This window comes from Heterocephalus glaber, unplaced genomic scaffold (assembly GCF_053883595.1).
Source record: "Heterocephalus glaber isolate CG9 unplaced genomic scaffold, H.glaber_assembly_v1.0 deba00000347, whole genome shotgun sequence".
Taxonomy (NCBI): Eukaryota; Metazoa; Chordata; class Mammalia; order Rodentia; family Bathyergidae; genus Heterocephalus; species Heterocephalus glaber.
This window is the reverse complement of record NW_028258143.1, coordinates 34,193,207-34,213,648: the sequence shown is the minus strand read 5'-3', so window position 1 is coordinate 34,213,648 and position 20,442 is coordinate 34,193,207. Positions and strand designations below refer to the sequence as shown.

General features: G+C 30.8%; 1 protein-coding gene across 6 annotated transcripts in view; it reads right to left on the bottom strand.

Annotated features, from left to right (window-relative positions):
* The window catches only part of Galnt13 (polypeptide N-acetylgalactosaminyltransferase 13), a 568,495-nt gene that overhangs the window by 185,177 nt on the left and 362,876 nt on the right, over positions 1 to 20,442 (bottom strand). For 5 of the 6 annotated variants that reach the window (XM_087196087.1, XM_087196104.1, XM_087196081.1 and 2 more), the window contains 2 exons: positions 13,202 to 13,319; positions 2,086 to 2,163 (listed from right to left, as the gene is read on the bottom strand). In XM_087196087.1, coding sequence (XP_087052213.1) covers positions 2,086 to 2,163; positions 13,202 to 13,319 — 196 coding nt within the window. The remainder of the gene's footprint in view (positions 1 to 2,085; positions 2,164 to 13,201; positions 13,320 to 20,442) is intronic. The other variant, XM_004835936.3, reaches the window with a different exon arrangement.

Genomic DNA, 20,442 nt, shown 5'->3' with positions numbered 1-20,442 from the left:
CTTGTATCTCTCAATCCTTAATGTATTGAAACATACTAAAAAGCCAATTATCCCTGCCTTATTGCTGGAACATTATACTTAGTGTTTTTGAAATATCCCTGTATTTGTTAAAGAACAATGTTTTCTTTCTTTATCTTACTTCAGAAGTCAAGTTTATTCCTCTTTCGTGCACATTTATTACCATTGAAGAGTATAATCCAAGAACACAGAATTTTTTTTATTAGTTATATTGATACATTTAAAGCATACAATATAATGACATTCATCATTGGAAATTTGCACCTTTACATAATCCATCTTGGTTCTAAGAACACAGAATCTTAATTAGACTGACTTTCCAAAAATTATTTACACCATGTATTTCTGATTAAATCTTGTAAAATATCATTTATTTCTGCTTTATATATTAACAAAAATGAATATATACATTATTATAGTTTCATAATTCCATAATTCTCTTGAATACCCTATCCCAACTCCTCAGGATGTCTGGTGAGTACTACTCAGCACTCACTGCAAAAGACACATCTAACTATGTCATTTTTATCCATATATTATTCTTTGTTATATCCTCTACAACAACTACTACTAAAGACTAATATTCTTCATGAATATTTAGTTTTCACACTCATATTTTCTAATGCACACAAAAATTTAGACCTATCTATGTAGATGGGTAAAAAAACAGATACTAGACAGAAATAAACATTGGATGATTGTTTTTGCAGGCTGATAAATACAGTACATGTGTCCATTTCTTCAGAGAAACATTCATATGGTAAGATTTTGAGAAGTTATAAAAAAGGAAGCACTGAATGTTATTAGTGTAAGAGAGTTATTATATTTATTTCACTCCCTAATATGTGGTATTATGTGCCTAAAATGCCTTTTTTCTATTCTCAAATAGCTAACTTTTATCAGTTCTTTTATATCCAGTTCCATTACCTACTTTTCCTATCCCATCACACTAATTAGAATTTGTCTTACCATCTCTATGCATTAGCACATTATTACCTAAAAAAGGTTGCATTTTACTCTTGCAGAATTTTTGTTTGTTTAGTTCCAAGGGAGTTATGACAACCTGGCACAGTGATGGTACTGTAACCAGTAATTGTCAATTATTTATGGAATGAACAGATAAATAACCAAAATCAATGGAAAATTCATATCTAGATTACATTTTAATCTGTTTACAACACTGTATCCAAGTAATTTCCTTCTCTTACAACATTACACATAAGCAATTCTGTGAGCCAATCCTGAGAAAAAATGTGGAGAGTCTGAGAAACGGAAAACATTTAGCATCATAGTTTTCATGGCTGGTCTCTAATGTAATTTTTATGTGTCTAAATATTTAGTATGTGAGTACTACTTTTAATAAGAAAAAAGAATAATAACAATTTAAATATGTCTTGACTAACAGTTTAATTAGACTGCATTTAGACAACTTTTATCTAAGAGGAAAAGGCTAAATCATATTCTATGTTCCTTAAGACATAAATTATTTAAGAGATCAAATCACTAAAAAGGAATTTAACAGGGTCATCTTGTCTTGGACCACCTCAGAAACCTGCCATGCATTTTAAGAGAGTTACTGGATGTTTGACAAAACCTAGTCTCATACATTGACTGCCTTTTATCTAGCGGGCAATATCTCTTAGAATCCAGTTTCCTTTACCTGAAAAGAAAATTCAGTGCAATGCTGCTATTATTATTATTATTATTATTATTATTATTATTATTTGCTTTCAGCAATCACTGAAGTTAGTGTTTACTCAGTGTTACTAGTCCATATTCTTTTCCTTATGGACTATTTCTGTTGCCCTTGCAGTTGATTTTTTTCCTTGATTCCTAATTGTTTTATTTTTGTGAGTTTCACAGTCTTAATCTCTTAGAAATTTTTTAAAAATAGTAAATAAACGTAAATAAATGGTTATGGTATAAAAATAAATCATGGAGAGTAACCACAACCCATTAGAGGCCATCTGATTGACATCTGTTGTCATGTAAACTAAAGATATTAACACAAAAGTTGGAAAAACAGAGTCACATTAGAAACAATTAAATTTTATGGCACATACTCACCCATGTTTTCAAAAATAGGCAATAGATATGTCTTTGGTGTACTATCTCAGTTAACTCTTCCCGCAAAGACACTTTATTCTGTGATATAAATTAAACAAGAATAAAGACATATGTTTAAACAGTGGTTCAAGGCAAAGGAGTGGCCCAGATATCAGAATATCTAAATGTAGAAGATAAAATATCCATCCACTGCAATATGCTTCATGTTTAGTCTGTGGCAAATAGTTAAACAGAGACATCCAAACAGGTAACCAGACAGTCATTTGTAGATTAAATCATTAATACTGGTTTATATGATTTATGAAGGCTATACATACACATAGCTACAGTTTATGATCCCTTAGCCTATCTGAAAAGAGGGTAATATATTTCTAGGTGCACAGTAAGCGAGTGCTTTATTACACATTTTTAATTCATTAATTTTATTGTTACATTTCAAGTATACAATATGCTGAAATTCATTATTGGGAATTTGTATCTTTAAATAATATATCAGGGTTCTTATGTGTTTCCCCATTTCCCTGCCTCCTTTCAACCCCTCCACACCCCCTATTTACAAAGACTTTGTTTCCCTTTTTAAATTTTCTCATATTTATTCCTTTCCCTTCTTTCTTTTCCTCTTTCCCTTCCCTTTTGCCCCTTTTCTTCAGACTAGTCACGTTATTTATTTTATATTTTGATACCTATTTATACTTTCAGTTTCTCACTCCAGACAAACTATTCAGTATTTACACGTGTGTCCTATTTGTTTCACTTAAGAGTATGGCCTCAATGTGCATCCATTTAGCTATAAATGTCTCTGATTTCTCATTCTTTATGGCTGAGCAGTACTCCATTTTATAAAAGAAACACATTTTCTTTATCCAGTCTCCAGCTGATGGGCAATTAATTGGGCTGCTTCCAAGTTTTAGCTATTACAAACTGTGCCACTATGAACATGGGTGCCCATATATCACTGTGGTATGATTCTTTTAATTCTTTTGGGAAGATATCCAGCAGGGGAATAACTGGGTCAAATGGGACCTCTAATCCTAGCTTTTTGAGGTATCTCCATACTGACTTCCACAGTGGTTGTAACATTCTATACTCCCACCATGAGTGGAGAAGTGAGGAACCCTTCTCCTCAGCTCCATCAGCATTTGTTATTGGTTGATTTCTTGATACCAGATATTCTTTCTGGGATGAGTGGAATCTCAGAGTTGTTTTGATTTGCATCTCTGAAATAACCAGTGATGTTGAACATTTTTTCATATGTTTATTTGCTATTTCTTCTTCTTTGTCTGAGAAATGTCTGTTCATTTCAGATGCCCATTTTTTGTATTGGGTCTTTAAATTTGGGAGGTCTGATTTTTAAAAAAATTCTTTATATATTCTAGATAGTAGACCTTTGTCTGAGAAACTGCTGGTAAAATTTTTTCCCACATTGTGGGTTGTCTCTTTACGCTGTTGGTGGTTTCTCTTGTGTAGAACTTTCTACTAATAAGAGATCTGACTTGTTGATTATTTGTGCTAGTTCACATGCAACTTAGGTTTTGTTAATGAAATCTTTTCCTATCCCAATGTCTTCAAGAGTTCTACCTAACCTCTCTTCTGGCCAGTTTAGTGTTTCTTTTTTAATATTAAGATCTTTAATCCATTTTAATTTTAGTTTAGTGCATGGTGAGAGATATAAATCTAGTTTTAACCTTTGGCAAGTTGAAACCCAATTTTTCCAGGACCATTTATTAAAGAGGCTATCTTTCCCCCAGTGAGGGGGTTTGGCTCCTTTGTCAAAAATGAGATATTTGAGAAAAGTGTCCCATAAAACCATATCCACCAAAATTGTGAGTGATATAGAAATTTATTTAGATTAAGTTCAATTCAATGAAATATTTCTATGAAATTCTGGTTTCTTTAACTGCTCAAATAAAACAAAAATAATTGTTACATACACTGATGGGTAATCCATTTTCCTAAGGTTTGCATGAATTAAGGTTACAGAAAACCAAAGGGTTCTAACAGAAATAGCTCTGATAGACTTCTGATTTCTAACAAATTATTATAACTAACACTTTTACTTTTCAAAATTTGAATCATGTGGACCTGTCTAGCAAATGCTTCACTTTCTTTTAATACTATTAAAATGTGGGTACTGAAATCTTTAAAGGTTGGCAAATGTCACTGCTTCATTTATTCTATTACCTGGTTCAATAAGAACACTTGTCTGTCACTTTTCCACTATGTATAGGTCAGCTCTCATCTTTTCCACTTCATTAGTTGTAGATCTTGAAGATGAGTGGATTTCAGATAAGAAGATATTTTCTCCATTTACTTTGTTCAAATAAATTTATTGATGCTGTCATTATGATTGACAAGATGAAAACTGGAACATTCACAATAAATTCCATCCTCAATAAAAAATTGTTGACCAAAGAGCTTGTTTTTAAGAATAATAAATTACCCTTTAAGGAAAATGAATAACCACATAGTAAACTACACACACAAAATCTTTAGTAAGTACTATTTTATCAACTCCGTTGTCCAAAGAAGTAGATTGTTAAAATTATACCAACAAGGCTATTAAAAAATAACTAGGTTAGGATAAACAGATAATCTGTTATAATATATAAAGGTCTCCTATTGACTAAATATCATGAGTTAGATTTCTTCTTCATTTGGCTCTCTTTGGGGGATTCCTGTGTGTGTGTGTATGTGTGTGTGTGTGTGTGCAATTTTAAGCAACTTTACTGAAATATAATGGGATAGAATAAAGAACATATGTTGAAGTTGATCCACTAGTAAATTTTGTCATGTGTGAAACTTGCAAGGCTATTGCCACAATCAAGGTCATGAATATATAGATTATCCTAAAAGTTTTAGGATTCCAGCTGGAATCTCTCCATCTCGGCCTCCTCTCACAATCCAAGGCCCTTCTCTAGACAATAAGCTATCTGCTTTCTGACACATAAAGTAGTTTTCATTTACTAACATTTTATATAAATGGACTCCTACATTATATAATCTTTTAACCTGGCTTGTTTCCTTCAGTGTAAGAATTGGAAGGTTCACCAAAGTTGTAGGTTGCATCAATAGTGTGTGCATTTTATTTTTGAGTAGTATTCCATACACGGACAAATCATACTTTATTTATTCACCTGTTGATGAACACTTGATTGTTTCTGGCTTTTGAATAACATAAATAAAGCTGCAATGAATGTTAGTGTACAACTCTGCATGTACATATACCTCCTCTTCCCCTGAGTAAATACTCAGTAGCAGTTTAAGAAATAGTACAACTTTGTAAAATTTCAGGTTGTCATTTTACATCCCCACCAGCATTGTGTGTGCAATTCTTCCCACACTATCACCAACAAAGGCAGCCTGCTTAAGCGCAGCCATTTCAATAAATGGACAGCATTCAGCCAGTATATTTTAAATTTCATTTCCCCAAAGACTATTATTAGGAATTAGCTTTCTATATTCAATTAAATAATATTTATTTTAACTAATGCATAAAAACAAAAAAAATTGTACATACCAGTAAGTTAATATGTATTGTTTCAACTCATGTGCATACTGCGCAATGTTTAAATCAGGCTAAACATATCTACCTGCTCCCTCACATATTTATCATGTATTCATAATGAAAACTTTCAATATATTTTCTTCTACTTTTCAAAAATATGTAGCTCCTTATTATATTGGCAATCACACAACAGAATTTCTTGATTCTATTTAATGGTAACATGCATATTTATTATTTGTACTCCTTCCTTAGTTAAATATTTTTTCAAATATTTGAACTAGTTTTGATTGGGCTGATTTTTTTTCTTATTAAAAACTTTGAGGGTTTTTTCACATTTCTTTTTATTTAATTTAACTTCTTTATTAGTACAAGATTGCTCTACATAATGCCTGTTTTCATTGTGGGTATCCAGTACATGCATATGACACATCTGAATTCTTTTTTTCCCCCTTTTTCTCCCCACATTCCAACCATCCTACCTCTTCTACTCCCCATACCATTTGCAGTAAATCTATCTCCCTGTTTTCTTTTATCTGTCTTTTACTTTACTCTTTACTTTTTTTTTAATCTGGATACAAGGTGTTTATCAGAAATATAATTTGCTAACATATTTTCTGGTTAGTGAATTGTTTTTAATTCTCTTAAAAGTGATTTAGAAGACCAAGAGTTTTTAATTTTGATGAAGTCTAACTTACTATTATGTTCTCTTATGGCTCAAACTTTTGGTTCTGTATCTAAGAAATATTCACCTAGTCATTGGTTACAAAAGAATTCCTTCTGTGTTTCCTCTTTCAATTTCAGATTTTACAGTTTGAATTAATATTTTTATGTTGGGGGTATGGAATTTGAAATATTTAAATTTCTTTGTTTCTCTTCTCACATGTATATTCAATTGTTCTAGAATTATTTATTGAAAATACTGTCTTTTTTACTCTTAAACAGCTTTTGCAAGTCTGTTGAAAATTAGGTGCCCATGTATGTGGTTAATTCCCAGATTTTTTTCCATTGCCTGTTTGTGCCAATACCATATAGCTTTGATTGATAAAACATTATAATAAAATTCGAAATTACATTTTACTAGTTGTCTAACTTTTTCTTTATCAAAGATTTTTTTGGCTATTCTACATTCCTTGTATTTCTATATGAAATTTAGACTTAGCCTGTTCTTTCCTATGAAGAAAAGCCCTCTGGGACTTGTTCTAATACTGAATGAAATATATATGGGAGAGAATTGACATATTAATATCATATTGTCCCTACCATCCAATAAATTTGGTATATATTTCCATTTATTTATGTCTTCTTCAATTCTTTTCAGTAGTATATTCTAATTGTTAGAACAAAGGTATTATACAACTGTTATCAGATTCATCATTATTTCATATTTTTGATGCAATTTTAAATAATATTATATTGGAGTTTGATGTTTGCTGCTAGTAGTAGCAATAAAATTAACTTCTGAACAATTTTTTCTTGTGTCCTGAAACCTTGACCATATGTCTTACTTCTTTGTTTTAATAGTGTATTTATAAAGTTTGGGGAATTTTCCAGAAAAACTTGTCATCTGGAATGAGTCCTTCCTTTTCCTTCTCAGTATGAATGGCTTTACTGTATAGTTCTTGCTTTACAGCCATACCAAAAACCTCTACTACAATGTGCAGTGGAAGGCATAAAAGCCAAAATCCTAATACTTTTCTTACTTTAGGGGGAGTAAATCCCATCTTTTAATAGTAAATGTGCAGGTTTTTTCACTCAAGCCCTTTATCAAATTGAGTAAATTTTCATCTATAATTAGTTTGTTCCAGGATTTTTTTAAAAAAAACAGGATTACAATTTGAGTTTTGTCAAATACTTTCCTTGAATTCATTTCAATGACACATTCATTTTTCTTTTCTAGTTTGTTAATACACTGAATTACAATGGTTGATTTTTGCATGTTAGATCAATCTTGTATTCATATGGTGAACTTCACTTGTTCAGATGTATTGGTTATTTTACCTACTGAAAATCTTGATGAGTTAAACTATCAGGTAGTAATTTCATATCTGTGTTTAAAGAGATATTGGTTTGTTGTTTTCATTTCTTGCAATATCTTGATCAAATTTTTGTTCCTGAGAAATACTGACTTCATAGGGCAAGTCTCTTTTTGAATTATCTGGAAGAGTTTCTATAGAACTAAACTTATTTCAACCTGAAATGTTTGATAGAAATCATCAGTGAAGTCATCTGCTTATTGTTTCCTCTATGAAAACTATTTCTTAAACTATAAATTTCATTTCTTTATTAGATATAGGGCCATTTGATTTATTTCTTCCTACTAGGTTTGATGGTTCATGTCTTTTAAGGAATTGGTCCATTTTATCAGGATGAAAATGTTCTGTACATAATGCTATCCATAAAATTATTTTACAGTCCTGTAAATATCTGTAGAAGATACCATGATGTCACCTTTCTCATTTCCAGCACTGATAATTTTTGTCATTTCTCTATTTTGCTTAAGCTTGGTTAGAAGTTTATTTTATTTTTCTCAAGGAAACCAATTTTGATTTCACTGCTTTTGGCTAAAGTGTTCCTCTTTTATATTTCATTTATTTCTGCTTTAATTTTTATTAATTCTTTTTATAGACACTTTAGAATTACTTTTTCTTTTATAGTTTCTTAAGGTGGAAGATGACATCATAAACTTCAGATCTTTTTATTTTTAAAATAGATATTTACTGCTATAACTCTATTATTATTTCAGTGACACTTCAAGCTTTTAAATGTTATGTTCTCATTTTCATTCAAAATATTAGTACTATCACTATGACTCATTCTCTGACACATGATTATTTATGTGTGTATTGTAATTTTCCAATATTTACACTATCAGTCTGTGTTGAACATACAGGTACTATTGATTATCTAGAGTGATTACTGAGCAATGAGACTTCTAATACTTTCTGATTAAGATTGTAATCATTGTTTTACATGTATGTGCTGGTCAGTACACAATTGTATACTTGCACAGATATTCTCTCAGTCTCCTGAGTTCTCCGTCCATGTGCTTCTCTTCTTGTAGTACATAGCTCACTGAACTCTGGCTGTTTTGATCTCCCCGGCCATTCACCTTTATCTTATCAACTGATGGAATCCACCAGTCTCTGGGTTCCTGTCTCATGCTGAAGCCTAGAAACGTTGTGAGCCAGTAAACTAAAGCAACTGTGGGGTTCTTGCTTGTTTCTCATCGCTAAGTGACCACTAGCTTTCATGATCTGCTATCTGGTATCTTGCAGTTGTTCCCTCAAATAGTTTTGTCCACTTTAATATTTATTTATTTTTATTATTATTATTTTTTTGTATCAGGAATTGAACTCAGGATCTTGCACTCTCCAGGCAGGTGTGGTGCTACTGAGCTACATCTCTGGGCCTTACTTTTCAAAAGAATTCAGAAGAGTGTGAAGGATAAAGGTAAATCTAGTATCTGTTACTTCAAGTCTAAACAATATTTTTTTTGTTTTATTTAAACTTATTCATGAGTACAGGAAAATATTTTCCACTTTAGGGTATTAGATGTTAATAATTGAAGGAAATGTGCGGCAATATAAAAAGTTCTTTTGTAAATCTAATTTAGAGCTACATTTAATTGACGGATCAATAGTAATATATGCTTGTATGTTCATGTGTGTGTGTGTGCTTTGATTATCCATGTAAGGTCAGATTATTAAGGACATAGATGTTAAGTGATACTTAGGAATGTCTTGATGCATTCAAAGTTGCCCAGCTTAAAACTATCACTATAAGATATTCTATTTATGACACACATTACAGGTGTTCGTCAGAGAACTCAGCACTACATTTATCATTTCAATGTTTCCCCAAAACATATAATGAAATGCTATATCTTCTCTATTCTATTGATGAAACATTTAGGCTTTAGAGATACTACCTTACCAAACTTACTCAGATATTAAGTTCTAGAGCTAGGTCTTGAGCCCAGGCTGCCTGACTCCCAACTGATACTTGTAACAGTCCACCCTACATTGCTTGAGGTAGGCTTCTGAGTCCTTTGCTGCCTTAAAACTCCTTTTCCTTAAATGACCTCAACTGATTCAAAGTGGCAGTTCATCTTCATAGACAAAATGATATGTATTCTTGGGAACCCTCCTCCATATATTATAGGTTATGAAATACAAAGACTTTCAGTGGCAATGCATGAATGATACGTTGAGTGATGTTTAGGTCAACAACAGATTGCTACTATGGTAATTCATAATTTATTTTGTCAAGAATTATTTTACATGACTATCAATTTCTCAGATATTTCTATAAAATATCCACTTCTACCCAACTTTGCACATATACCACTTCGTATTCCTTTTCCCTTTATTTTTCTCTTTAGCATATAATTAACATATCAATATATGTTAATACTCTTGTAAATTATCTCTTTTATTAAAGTATGTTTCATAAAACAAAATTTTGTCCTTTTTGTCCATTAGTATGTCTACAACATTTATTGAACTCAAGAATATTTACAAATAAATTAACATTTATGCTCAGTCAGTATTCTTAGGGTTTATGCTATTTCAGTGACTGTTGTGTAGAGGAATAGGGAAGGATATCTGAAATGAAGTTTTCAGAAGCATTAGGTTCTACTTAAAGATAGTCTCGTTGTTATTGGATATTATCTATCTATCTGCCATTAGAGGCTACAACCATCTCAGAATTGTAGGGGAAGACTACATTTTCATGATAGTTTCTCCCGCTCTCCTGATGATACTACTGACTCCTAGACCAATTAATTTATGGAGGGGAGACCCTTAATGAGATAGTAGCAAAATATTTAAGAGTAGCTCCTCTGGTTTTAGAATTGTGGGGTCAATGTCCAGCCATTCCACTCCTAATTATTATGAATATCAGAACTCACTGTTAGAATATGCCAAAGATTTCTATTCTGAGATTCCAAGGTATTCAACCTTTTGTCACTATAATAAAACCTATTATGTTTAAGAAGGATAGAAGTATCTTTTGGGGGAAAATCTATAGCTGTGTCTTCAAATTTTCTAATGTCTTTAAGTACCAACACTTCCTTGAGTATCAAAGATAAAGTGATACTGTTATAAATAAATCTTCACAAAATGGTCATTTGTTTTGGCTTGGAATTCATTGAGGCTAGCCAAAATCCCAGTCTTTGGCAAGCTTTACATATTTCTATCCTTTTCATTTACATTAGTACTTACAAAGAACACATCAAAAAAACCCATAATAACTTCACTGACATCTTAAAGACATTTTCTCAGTTCGGGGTAACTGATTTGCCCATATTCACATGAAAGAGACAAAAGAACGTCATACAAATTTGATAAAATAACACATGTTCTTGTCAATAACACATATGTTTATTTTAAAGCATTATGCCTTACTCTTTGTAGTTCAGTACGTGGAAGGGCTAAAATCCATACTGCATGCTCGCCATATGTCTGTCATGAAGTGATTGAGCTAGATACTAGTTTTAAAAGTTCTGATTATAAATCTACAACATTCTTATTTTATTACAGTAAGTTCTTATCTCAGTAAATTATGAAATTATTTTAAAGAGAGATGAGGAAGTCTCAACCATTGCTTTATGTCTAGTGTATCATTTATTGAAAATATATGAAAATTAAGGTGATGGTATGTTTTAATGCATTTGAAAAATAGTCACTCATGTGTGTTTTATTTCTAAATAATTCCAAACATTAATTTATAATAAAAACTTCTGTGTCATTTTGTAGAGATCTGACTACTAACTATATTCCTTCTCTTTCCCTGATATCTCCATGACTTACCATTCACTAAATCTTCCTTTTTCATAAATTTATACCTCTCTTGCACTTCCTGATCAAGTAGTCTCTTCTAACTTATCATATTAGTCCATTAAATTATTTTGTAACACACTTTTCAATCAGTTAGATGAATAATATCTCTCCAATCTGGAAGCTATATTTTAAAAATAAGTACAGTCCATTGGCAGAGAATCAAGCTTAACAGATAGTAAAAAAAGAGGTAAAGAAAATTTTAGGAAAGAAAAAGAAATAACGATGTTTCTAGTTTGATTTTATTTTCTATTTTATGTCCAGCATAATATCAAAAGAATATTGGTTAATGAATGAATAATTATTCTCAATATAATGTCTATGGGTAAAATTGAAATTTTAAACTTTTTTGTATACTGATTTCTTTATTATTCATTCCTGCTCTCTCTCTTTTTCCTATCATTTCTTATTTCTTCCACTTCAAGAACTACGTTGAGTAAGAGGTTTGGTTCCCCAAATGCCCTCAAAGGTTCTGCAAAGACATATAATTCTATCTGCATATGTGCATGCACATGTGTGTGTGTGTGTGTGTGTGTGTGTGTGTGTGTTTTAAAGCTATATCAGCTTATAGGTATCTAAGCAAATATGGAAATAATAAAATTCTATTAAAATTCTACTAATGGTTTTCTCAAACCTATGTTTATAAGAAAGGGTTAATAAAGAATAATATGACAAGGGCAGAGGATTTAGCTCAGTGGTTCCTCTGCCTGCCTCACATGTGCAAGGACCTGAGTTCAATCCCTGGTAACAACAACAACAACAACAAAAATAATAATATGACTAACTCTAGGGCTTGTAAAATCTTCAGATTATACAAGATCCATTAAATTCTACATTACAAAAATTGATATATTTATTCTCAAATTTTAATTACATATCACATATATTTACATTATGTTAACAAACTTCTAAATAAAGATTTAAAAGACATAATTCTTGAACTTCATAAATAAATATATTTAAAATCTAATAATTTCATTACACAAATAATTTGGGCAAAACAATGAAGCATTTCTAATATTTCACATTTAAATTCTAGGAAGTTATGAACAATACCTAATTCATTTAAAATATAATAATATATCTGATTTGAAGAAAAAATAGTATACAGGCTCTTATCTATTTCTTATCTTGAAGGCAAATTTGTTTGGCTATATTATAAATTTTGAATATAACAAAATATTAAAAATATTTATATAATTCCTAATGTCATATTTATTAAAAATCCTGTTTCCATTTATTTGGAAGTTAAATCAAGTTATATTACCCAAACTCATTCATCAAACAATAATATCATGGTTGTGAAAAGTCATGGTGCTTATAGAATCAACCAGAAATCTTTGATCTCAGATCATTCTTAAAGTTATTTGAGAATAAATTCAAGCCTCACTTGTAATTCAGATCACATAAGCAATTCTAACTTTCACTTCAAAAACATTAAGTAATTTTATAGAAAAATATTTCTTTTTTAAGTAAAAATCATTATTTCAGCAATTAAAAACTCTCGTGTCTTTTTAGTACTAATAAAAACTTTGAAAACTTAAAATGTATAATTTCACATATTAGTAATAGTAAATTATAATTTACTGTTTAATAGCAAGAACTGCATGCAATAAGACTCTTACAAAGCTTCTAAATAAACATTAAAGTGACCGAACTGATCAGTAAATTGCATCACTTAGCAAAAAAATTTTGACAGTAAATTACTGGGTCCAGTCTGTGCATGCTACAGCATACTATGTTCAGAATTAAAAAATAAATAAAATTCAATTACCCTAAAAGATATTTCAAGATTCTCTCCACCCCAGATATCCATTCCTGCATCGTATGTTCCTATCTCTTCAAAGTAGTTTCTGTCAATAGAAAATAGGCCACCAGCCATAGTAGGGGTCCTAGTTGAAAAACAAAAGCAAAAACAAAAACAAAAAGAATATCTTTTGAAAACAATGTGGTGTTCAATGAAACTGTATCAATATTTTTGACATTTTAACTATAAAAAATACTACTCAAAAAGTTTTAATTAGAAACACAAAGCCAAGGTGCAAGGTTTTAAAATTTAAGAGTTTCACTTTTTTCATATTTTATTTAAAACCCAATTTAGATTAGTCTATGTTTTGTTTATTGGAAAGCAATAGACACAATGGCCACTTAATACTGGGAATTCTACATTCCTTCTGAAAGTCTAATGAAAAGGCTGCCTTTTATACTGTCCTTAAACAGGTTAACTGGTCATGAAACTAGCACTTGTGATCTTTGGTCACAAAATTACAAATCATTTTAACGTAAAGTCTAGGAAACTCAGTAAATGTTTTCTGTATGAAAAGATCCATAGACTATTTAAATATTAAAAGCCTTAAATGGCAAACAATTTTTACAGAAAAAATATAATGATACTTATAAAGATACATTTAAACATAAAATATTTACATCTCATTGCTTATTCTTCTCTTAATCTAATTAAAACAGCAAGATTAATCAGCTGACTTTCTAGATAAATTGAAATCCCACATAATATTGATACGTTTAGGACTATCAGCATGGCTTCTAAAACATTTTTTCTAGGAATAAAAGCCATTTTGGTTCTTATTTTCAGATTTCTTTATAGGAACTAAGAACTAAGATGGTAAGTTTTAAAATGATTAAAATAAAAATATTGATTAAAGGCAATTTTTAATGTATGAGCTACATAAACCTTTATAATGGTGTGAAATAAAGATAAAAAGAAAATTCTGTTGTTCACAGAATCATACTGGTAAAGATGACTTTTTGAATAAAATAATTGTTACATAAAATCAATCAGTTGTAATACAGTGATTTCCAACATTTATAACATATTACCATTTGGGGGATCCAAAAAAAAGCTTCATATTTGGTTACTATGTCCCACAGATTTAGATTTAATTGGACTGGAGTGGGGAATGACTGATATTGCATAGAGTCCTCAGGTGATTCTTACATACCACCAAAGAGGAGAAATACTGATGTATTAGCTTAGTTTGGAATGCTCATTTGAGTAGTTTGTGAGATTATTAAAAAACCAAATATGTCACTTTCCTTGAAATTATATCCTCCTCTGCCAATGGTTATTTTCATGCTTTCAAATTAAACAGTACAGTTCTCTGAAAAAAGCACCAAATAATATTGCACTTGGACTTCAAACATATTGTAGAATTCTCTATTTCTCCCAGTGCTCTCACTGTTTCATACTCAGGTAATTAACTGTCTATCAGCTGGAGTAGCAGAGCTTTACTAAGTCTCAGAGCTGTTTTATTACTTCTAGTCTTGCTGAGTTCCTATCATGAACGGTATCATTGACCTTCTGAGGTATAATGAGAAACATTAACAAAGCTAAACAGATGGTAATTATGGAGTAGTCATGACCTCACCTGATTAGGGTTTTAGAACTATATGGCAATAACTACATAAGGTATTATAGGGCTGGAGAGTCTATTTAATAAAATTATGAACAAAAAATGCTACAATTATCTTATTATAGTGCAGCCAAATGCCTAAGAGTGTTAAGTGATGCATTTTAATGATGAGTTCAGAGAGCATGTCTCCTCATATGCTTACTGATAAAGTACTAACACATTTTAATTTAAATACATGTAATATTTTTCATGTTATTGTTGGTAATTCCTATAAATACTGCATGTTAAAAATGAACAATAAGTGGTAAAAAATTTAACAACAAGAATAACTAAAATAACTTGCTGTTATTTGAAAAGTAACAAAAACAAACAAACAAAAAAACAATTCCTAAAAAAAATCCTGTATTTTCTTTTTTATTGGTACCGGGGATCAAACTCAGGTCCTTGTGCTTGCCCAACAGGCGGCAAAACCACTGAGCTAAATCCCCAACAAGTTTTGTTTTTTTTTTTTAAATCCTGTATTTTCTGAACAATGATGCTTTTAAAGAGGATTTTTTGCCTGCAATGTCAGTTAGCTGTCTCAAATAGTCAAAGGCCGTGCTTTATAATATTTAATACCTATAACCATGGCTATTGGCATGCAACACATTCTGCTCTAAGTTCATTGTATAGTATCCCTAATGAACTACTTGCATATGCCTCTATACAGCTTAAGTGTTCAGACAGTCTAGAAAATAGAAAATTTTGATTATAGTTGAATTAGTTGAGATTGTTTGGTTTTTAGGGTTGTGTCTATATGGTTATCAAAACCATCAATCAATGCAATTTTGAAAAATAGAATATAATCATAGCTCTGACTGTTAACACTTCCTACTACACAGGAAATAGGTGAAGATAGATGGATTCAATAAAGTAAAGCATTGAGCTCAGCGTCCAGCACATAATACACCATTAATGAGGTTAGGCAATTTATCTTTCTTACTGTTTTGACATTAATGGTTCAAACTAAAGTCTTGAGGTTCTTAATTTTGGATCTCCATATACATATCCTCATTTGGGGCTTCAAAATGGTTCAGAGCTACTTCAAATGTGCTTCAATGAACACGACTTCCGATTCTTTAATCCCTCCCGTTGCTCTCAGAAGTCATTTGCCATCCTCCATTGGTGGTTGTGGTTCCTTAGTTGATTTATACTCTCAAATTAATAACCCTTTCAGGAAATTTTCTTCCTTCTTCTTGTCCCCTTTCCAAGGAACTGCCATGTTAGTGGAAAACTAGTTTAGTTCCCTTGGTTCTCTGTCTTTGCTTTGTCTGATCCAGTTCACTTTTTGTAATTTTGTGTGACTGGATTAATTGATCCTTTACATCATCAACTTCTGCTACTAAGACCCAGACAATCTCCGGCAAGGAATAAGGTGAAGCCAACTGGTTATACTGCGATGTGTGTTATTAATTCTCTGCTTAATTCACAAACTGCTAACCATACTTCTAGCTATGTTTACTTGTTCATCTGTCCTGTTTTTCAAAGAATCTTGCAAAAGTTTTGGATTCTTCTAAAAAAAAAAAACAACCTGAGGATTCAGGCAATGCATAAAATCTAAACTCCCTTAAGCTCTATCTCAATACACTGTGTATCTTTCTCATGTCCTCTTCTTTCCCTTTATTTTGCAGAAAGAATAGCTCCTTTCTTCTCTGTGGGCTAACATTCACAGACTTGTTCCCTCAACCAGTTCTCCCCTGACTACTCTTTCGGCCACTTGCTCATTTACTGCATTTATGTTTTATGCCTTTGATTCTCTAAATTGCTCCCTCCAGCTTGCAAACCTGTTCAATTCAGTTCTATTCTAAACCAAAATACATCTTCATTCCATTTTACTCCTCACTGAAACTAGGGATATACATTGTCTATGCCCTTCACTGGTAACTTTATTGAAAGTATACTTTCTATGTACTTCCTCAATTCCGTTTGACTGTCTAACTAGAAACTGGATCCTGCTCCTACCTCTGCAATAACATTTTCCTGAAAAATTCTCATTGATTCTGAACTCCACTAGCCTTTCCTTAACTTTTCCTCTGAAAGCATTTAACACAACTCATCAGCCATCTGCTTGAAATTCTTTTCACTCTCCCATTGCATTGTTTGTTCTATAGAGGTTTTTCCTTCAACTCATTCGACAGTACATTTTTATTCTTATCAAAGCTATTTCTTCTTTGACCTTGCAAGCTATTAGACCGTAGAAAATTCTTATTTTTACATCCACAATGTGAGTTCATTGTACACAATAATAATTTTTATGTATATATTCGCCCAATAATTATCTTCTCTTGTCTAAAATGTGGTCTTTCCAAGGGTCTTTCTTGGCACTTCTCTGTTGATAGTCCTTTGTCTTGTAAGATCATTAGTCCTCTGTCATTAACAGTTACCTCTACTAGGCTGACACGTAATTGGTGTTTTCTCACCTCTTACCTATTATTTGGGCTTTGCTAATTATTGACTATATTTTTCCCTTGGCATGTGCCACTCCTCTATTTATAATGCCCAAATAACACGATTTCTAGACTGTTAGTGTTTAGGTCTACTTAAATAACATGTCTCAGATACTATAAATTATAATGGATAAATCATAAGAATAAATATTTTATTATTTACACAAATATGAGACCAGAAGAGCTAAAATGTCCATGTACTTCTGCTACTTTTAAAATAACAAAATACAATGGCTTCATTTGGTTAAGTATTTAAAAGATTTAGAAACCAAAGAGAAACTAAATGCTGTGAACTTTTCTTTCTTCCTTTTCTTGACTACTCTATAGAGTATAAAAAGCAGAAAAGAAAGAAAGAAGGCAAAGACAGAGATATTCTTTAATCATCAGAGTTATGAATGTCTAATCTTGAATACAATTAGTGATTTTATAGTTAAAAATGAAGTGTTTTATAATATTACCTGTTAAGACAATCACTTAAACATATGTTTTGTATGAAAATACAGATTTCTATACAGAAGAAATTGTTATTTTAAGTGTTCATACTGCTTTACAGTTTCAGTAAAGAAATTTACTCTAATCCTTAGAGTCTCTGAATATGAATAATCTCAGTGCTTTTTTAAAGGATAAGAAAATATATAAATCTCTCCTTCGTGCTGGCAAGAGACTTGTTTTGTTTCCTAAGAACCCATTTATCATAAATTTGGAAATAAAATACCTTAACTTGTGCTTAAAGACCTTATTTCTAATAAAGGAGTGATTATTTTTCCTGTCTCTGAGTTGTTTTGAAATTCCTCATAACCTGATGAAACCCTAAGCTTCCAGAGTGATGTACAGTAGTTGATGCAAATTATAATCTTTCCTTGTATCCTCATCTTACACTTACATGAGGTCAAAATAAACAGTAGGGCCAGCTGAGATCAGATAGATTAAAATGATTTGACCAATATATGATAATATATTGTGACACTAAATATGATACTGAAAATAATCATATAAATATGATACTAGATCCTTCACCCTGAAAACTTTTTATGATTTCTATTTTCTTCTTATCTTAACAGACAGCAAAGAAAATCTTGCAAAATGTACCCCAAAAGATTAGGACACAATATAATAATATGCTTATTCCTGTAAAGAATATCAAATCAAACAGCTAGAGATTTAAATCAGTGGTGCTGTCTGCCTTGACAGTTCAAGGTCCTGAGTGTGATCCCCAGAATTGGAGGGAAAAAAAAAAAAGAAAAGAAAAAAAAGGAAGAATATCAAGTCAAAGATTCCATTTGAGATGAAAATGTTTTACATCTCTTAAAATTAACATATATTAGATTTTAACATGAAGATGCAAAAATGTTGAAAGGCTGAACATTCAAAGTCAACTCTTTCAGAGCACTTGTTCTCCTCATAATGTTGACCTTTCCTTGAAATTTTTTTTAATATTTCTTATTGTATACATATGTATTAAAGGCTTTGCTACTATCTATACCTGTTTACTTCTTCAAATCAAAAAGTATATGTTAGTTAAATTATGAAAAGTCTAATGGAGAAAATATAACATAAAAATAAAAAATAATTAGTTCCTAGTAAATATAAGAAATTGTCATTATACAAGATTTTACAGAAAAAATGTGTTTTTCATTTATTATAGTTAGTAAAGAAATTATGCATTGGAGTCAGCATTGATTTTTTTTTTTTTTTTTGTAGAGGGAACAAAATCCCAATATTGGCAGGAGATAAGAATGTTAGCACAAATGTCACAATATTCAAATACGTAATTCTCTAGAGACATTAAAGAATAAATATTTTTTAAAATACAGTATAAATTAATCTTACCTAACTTGGACTACAAAAAAAGAAGAGTTAAGGAACTAATAGAGACATTAGTAAACATTAAAATTTGTATTGATCCAAAAAAAGAAAAAAACTTTAAGGGCGTAGAAAAATTCTGATGATATATCAAAATGTAACCTGTGCAACATATATCTGTAGAGAAATACTCCGAATAAAATATAATAAAATACTAAAATAATAAAAAAATAAAATATAACAAAATACTAAAATAATACTAAAATAATAATAAAAGACTTTTTATGATCTTAGATATTTGTCGCATTTGTTTTGGAATATGTGCTTCTTTATCTAGAAAGAAATTGAAGTCCAATTCCTCCTCAATATATTTATGATTTCACAATACTTTATGAGCTAAACAAGGCAAGGATAATAATTTTCCATTTTATAGTTAAGAAGAGTGGGTAATTCACCAAGTAGGAGAACTTGAAATAAAACCTGACTGACCCAAAGCCAACTTTAATGCTTTTTCTATGACTATACATCAGAATAAAAAATCCAGAGATGCTGCATGTGTATATTTTGTTTTTCATGATATAAAGGCATAGCAGTTACAATCCAAGATGTTATTGACAATGTTAATTTATTTAATAGTCTTTAGAAATTCCTAATTATAATTAAGTGAAAAATAGATGTATGAGATCTGACAAAAAAAATTTTCTTTTAGACAAGGTATTTCAGGCTGGCCGCTGGCCTGAAATCAGGGCACTCCTCCTGCCTCAGCCTTTCAAGTGCTGAGATTACAGGCAGACAAATGTTAATAAAAAGGGATATAAAAATAAGTAAAAAATATCAGGAATATTAGGTAATAATAGTACCTGTTTGATTTAATATGATAGCAATGATTAGTGAAAATTTAAAAGTCTTATTTTAGGAATACACTTACCATAGTATTCCAATTAAGGATAAAATTACCCATATTAAGAATATTAACAATAGCTAAATTTTAAGGAGTCCATATGGTAAGATGTGGAGACTAAAAAATTTTAAACAGACTTGAAAAATAACCAATAAGTTTCTAATAAAGATAATAAAAATAACCAATGGGTTTCTAATAAAAAAATCAGTAATGAATTAAAGTGGAAACAAACATATGACTATTTACTGAGGGTCACTTACAGTGAATAATTAAGAGACTAGTGGAATCAATAGGACTTGAGCCAGAAACATGCACCACTCTAGTAGACATAGTTCACCCACACTTACTTCATATATTGTGTCCTCTTTTCCTCTTTCCCTCTTTCCCATATACACAGCCATTTCCAGATAGTAAGCAATTTTACAACAGAGATTGCTTTAGCCATTTTTATATG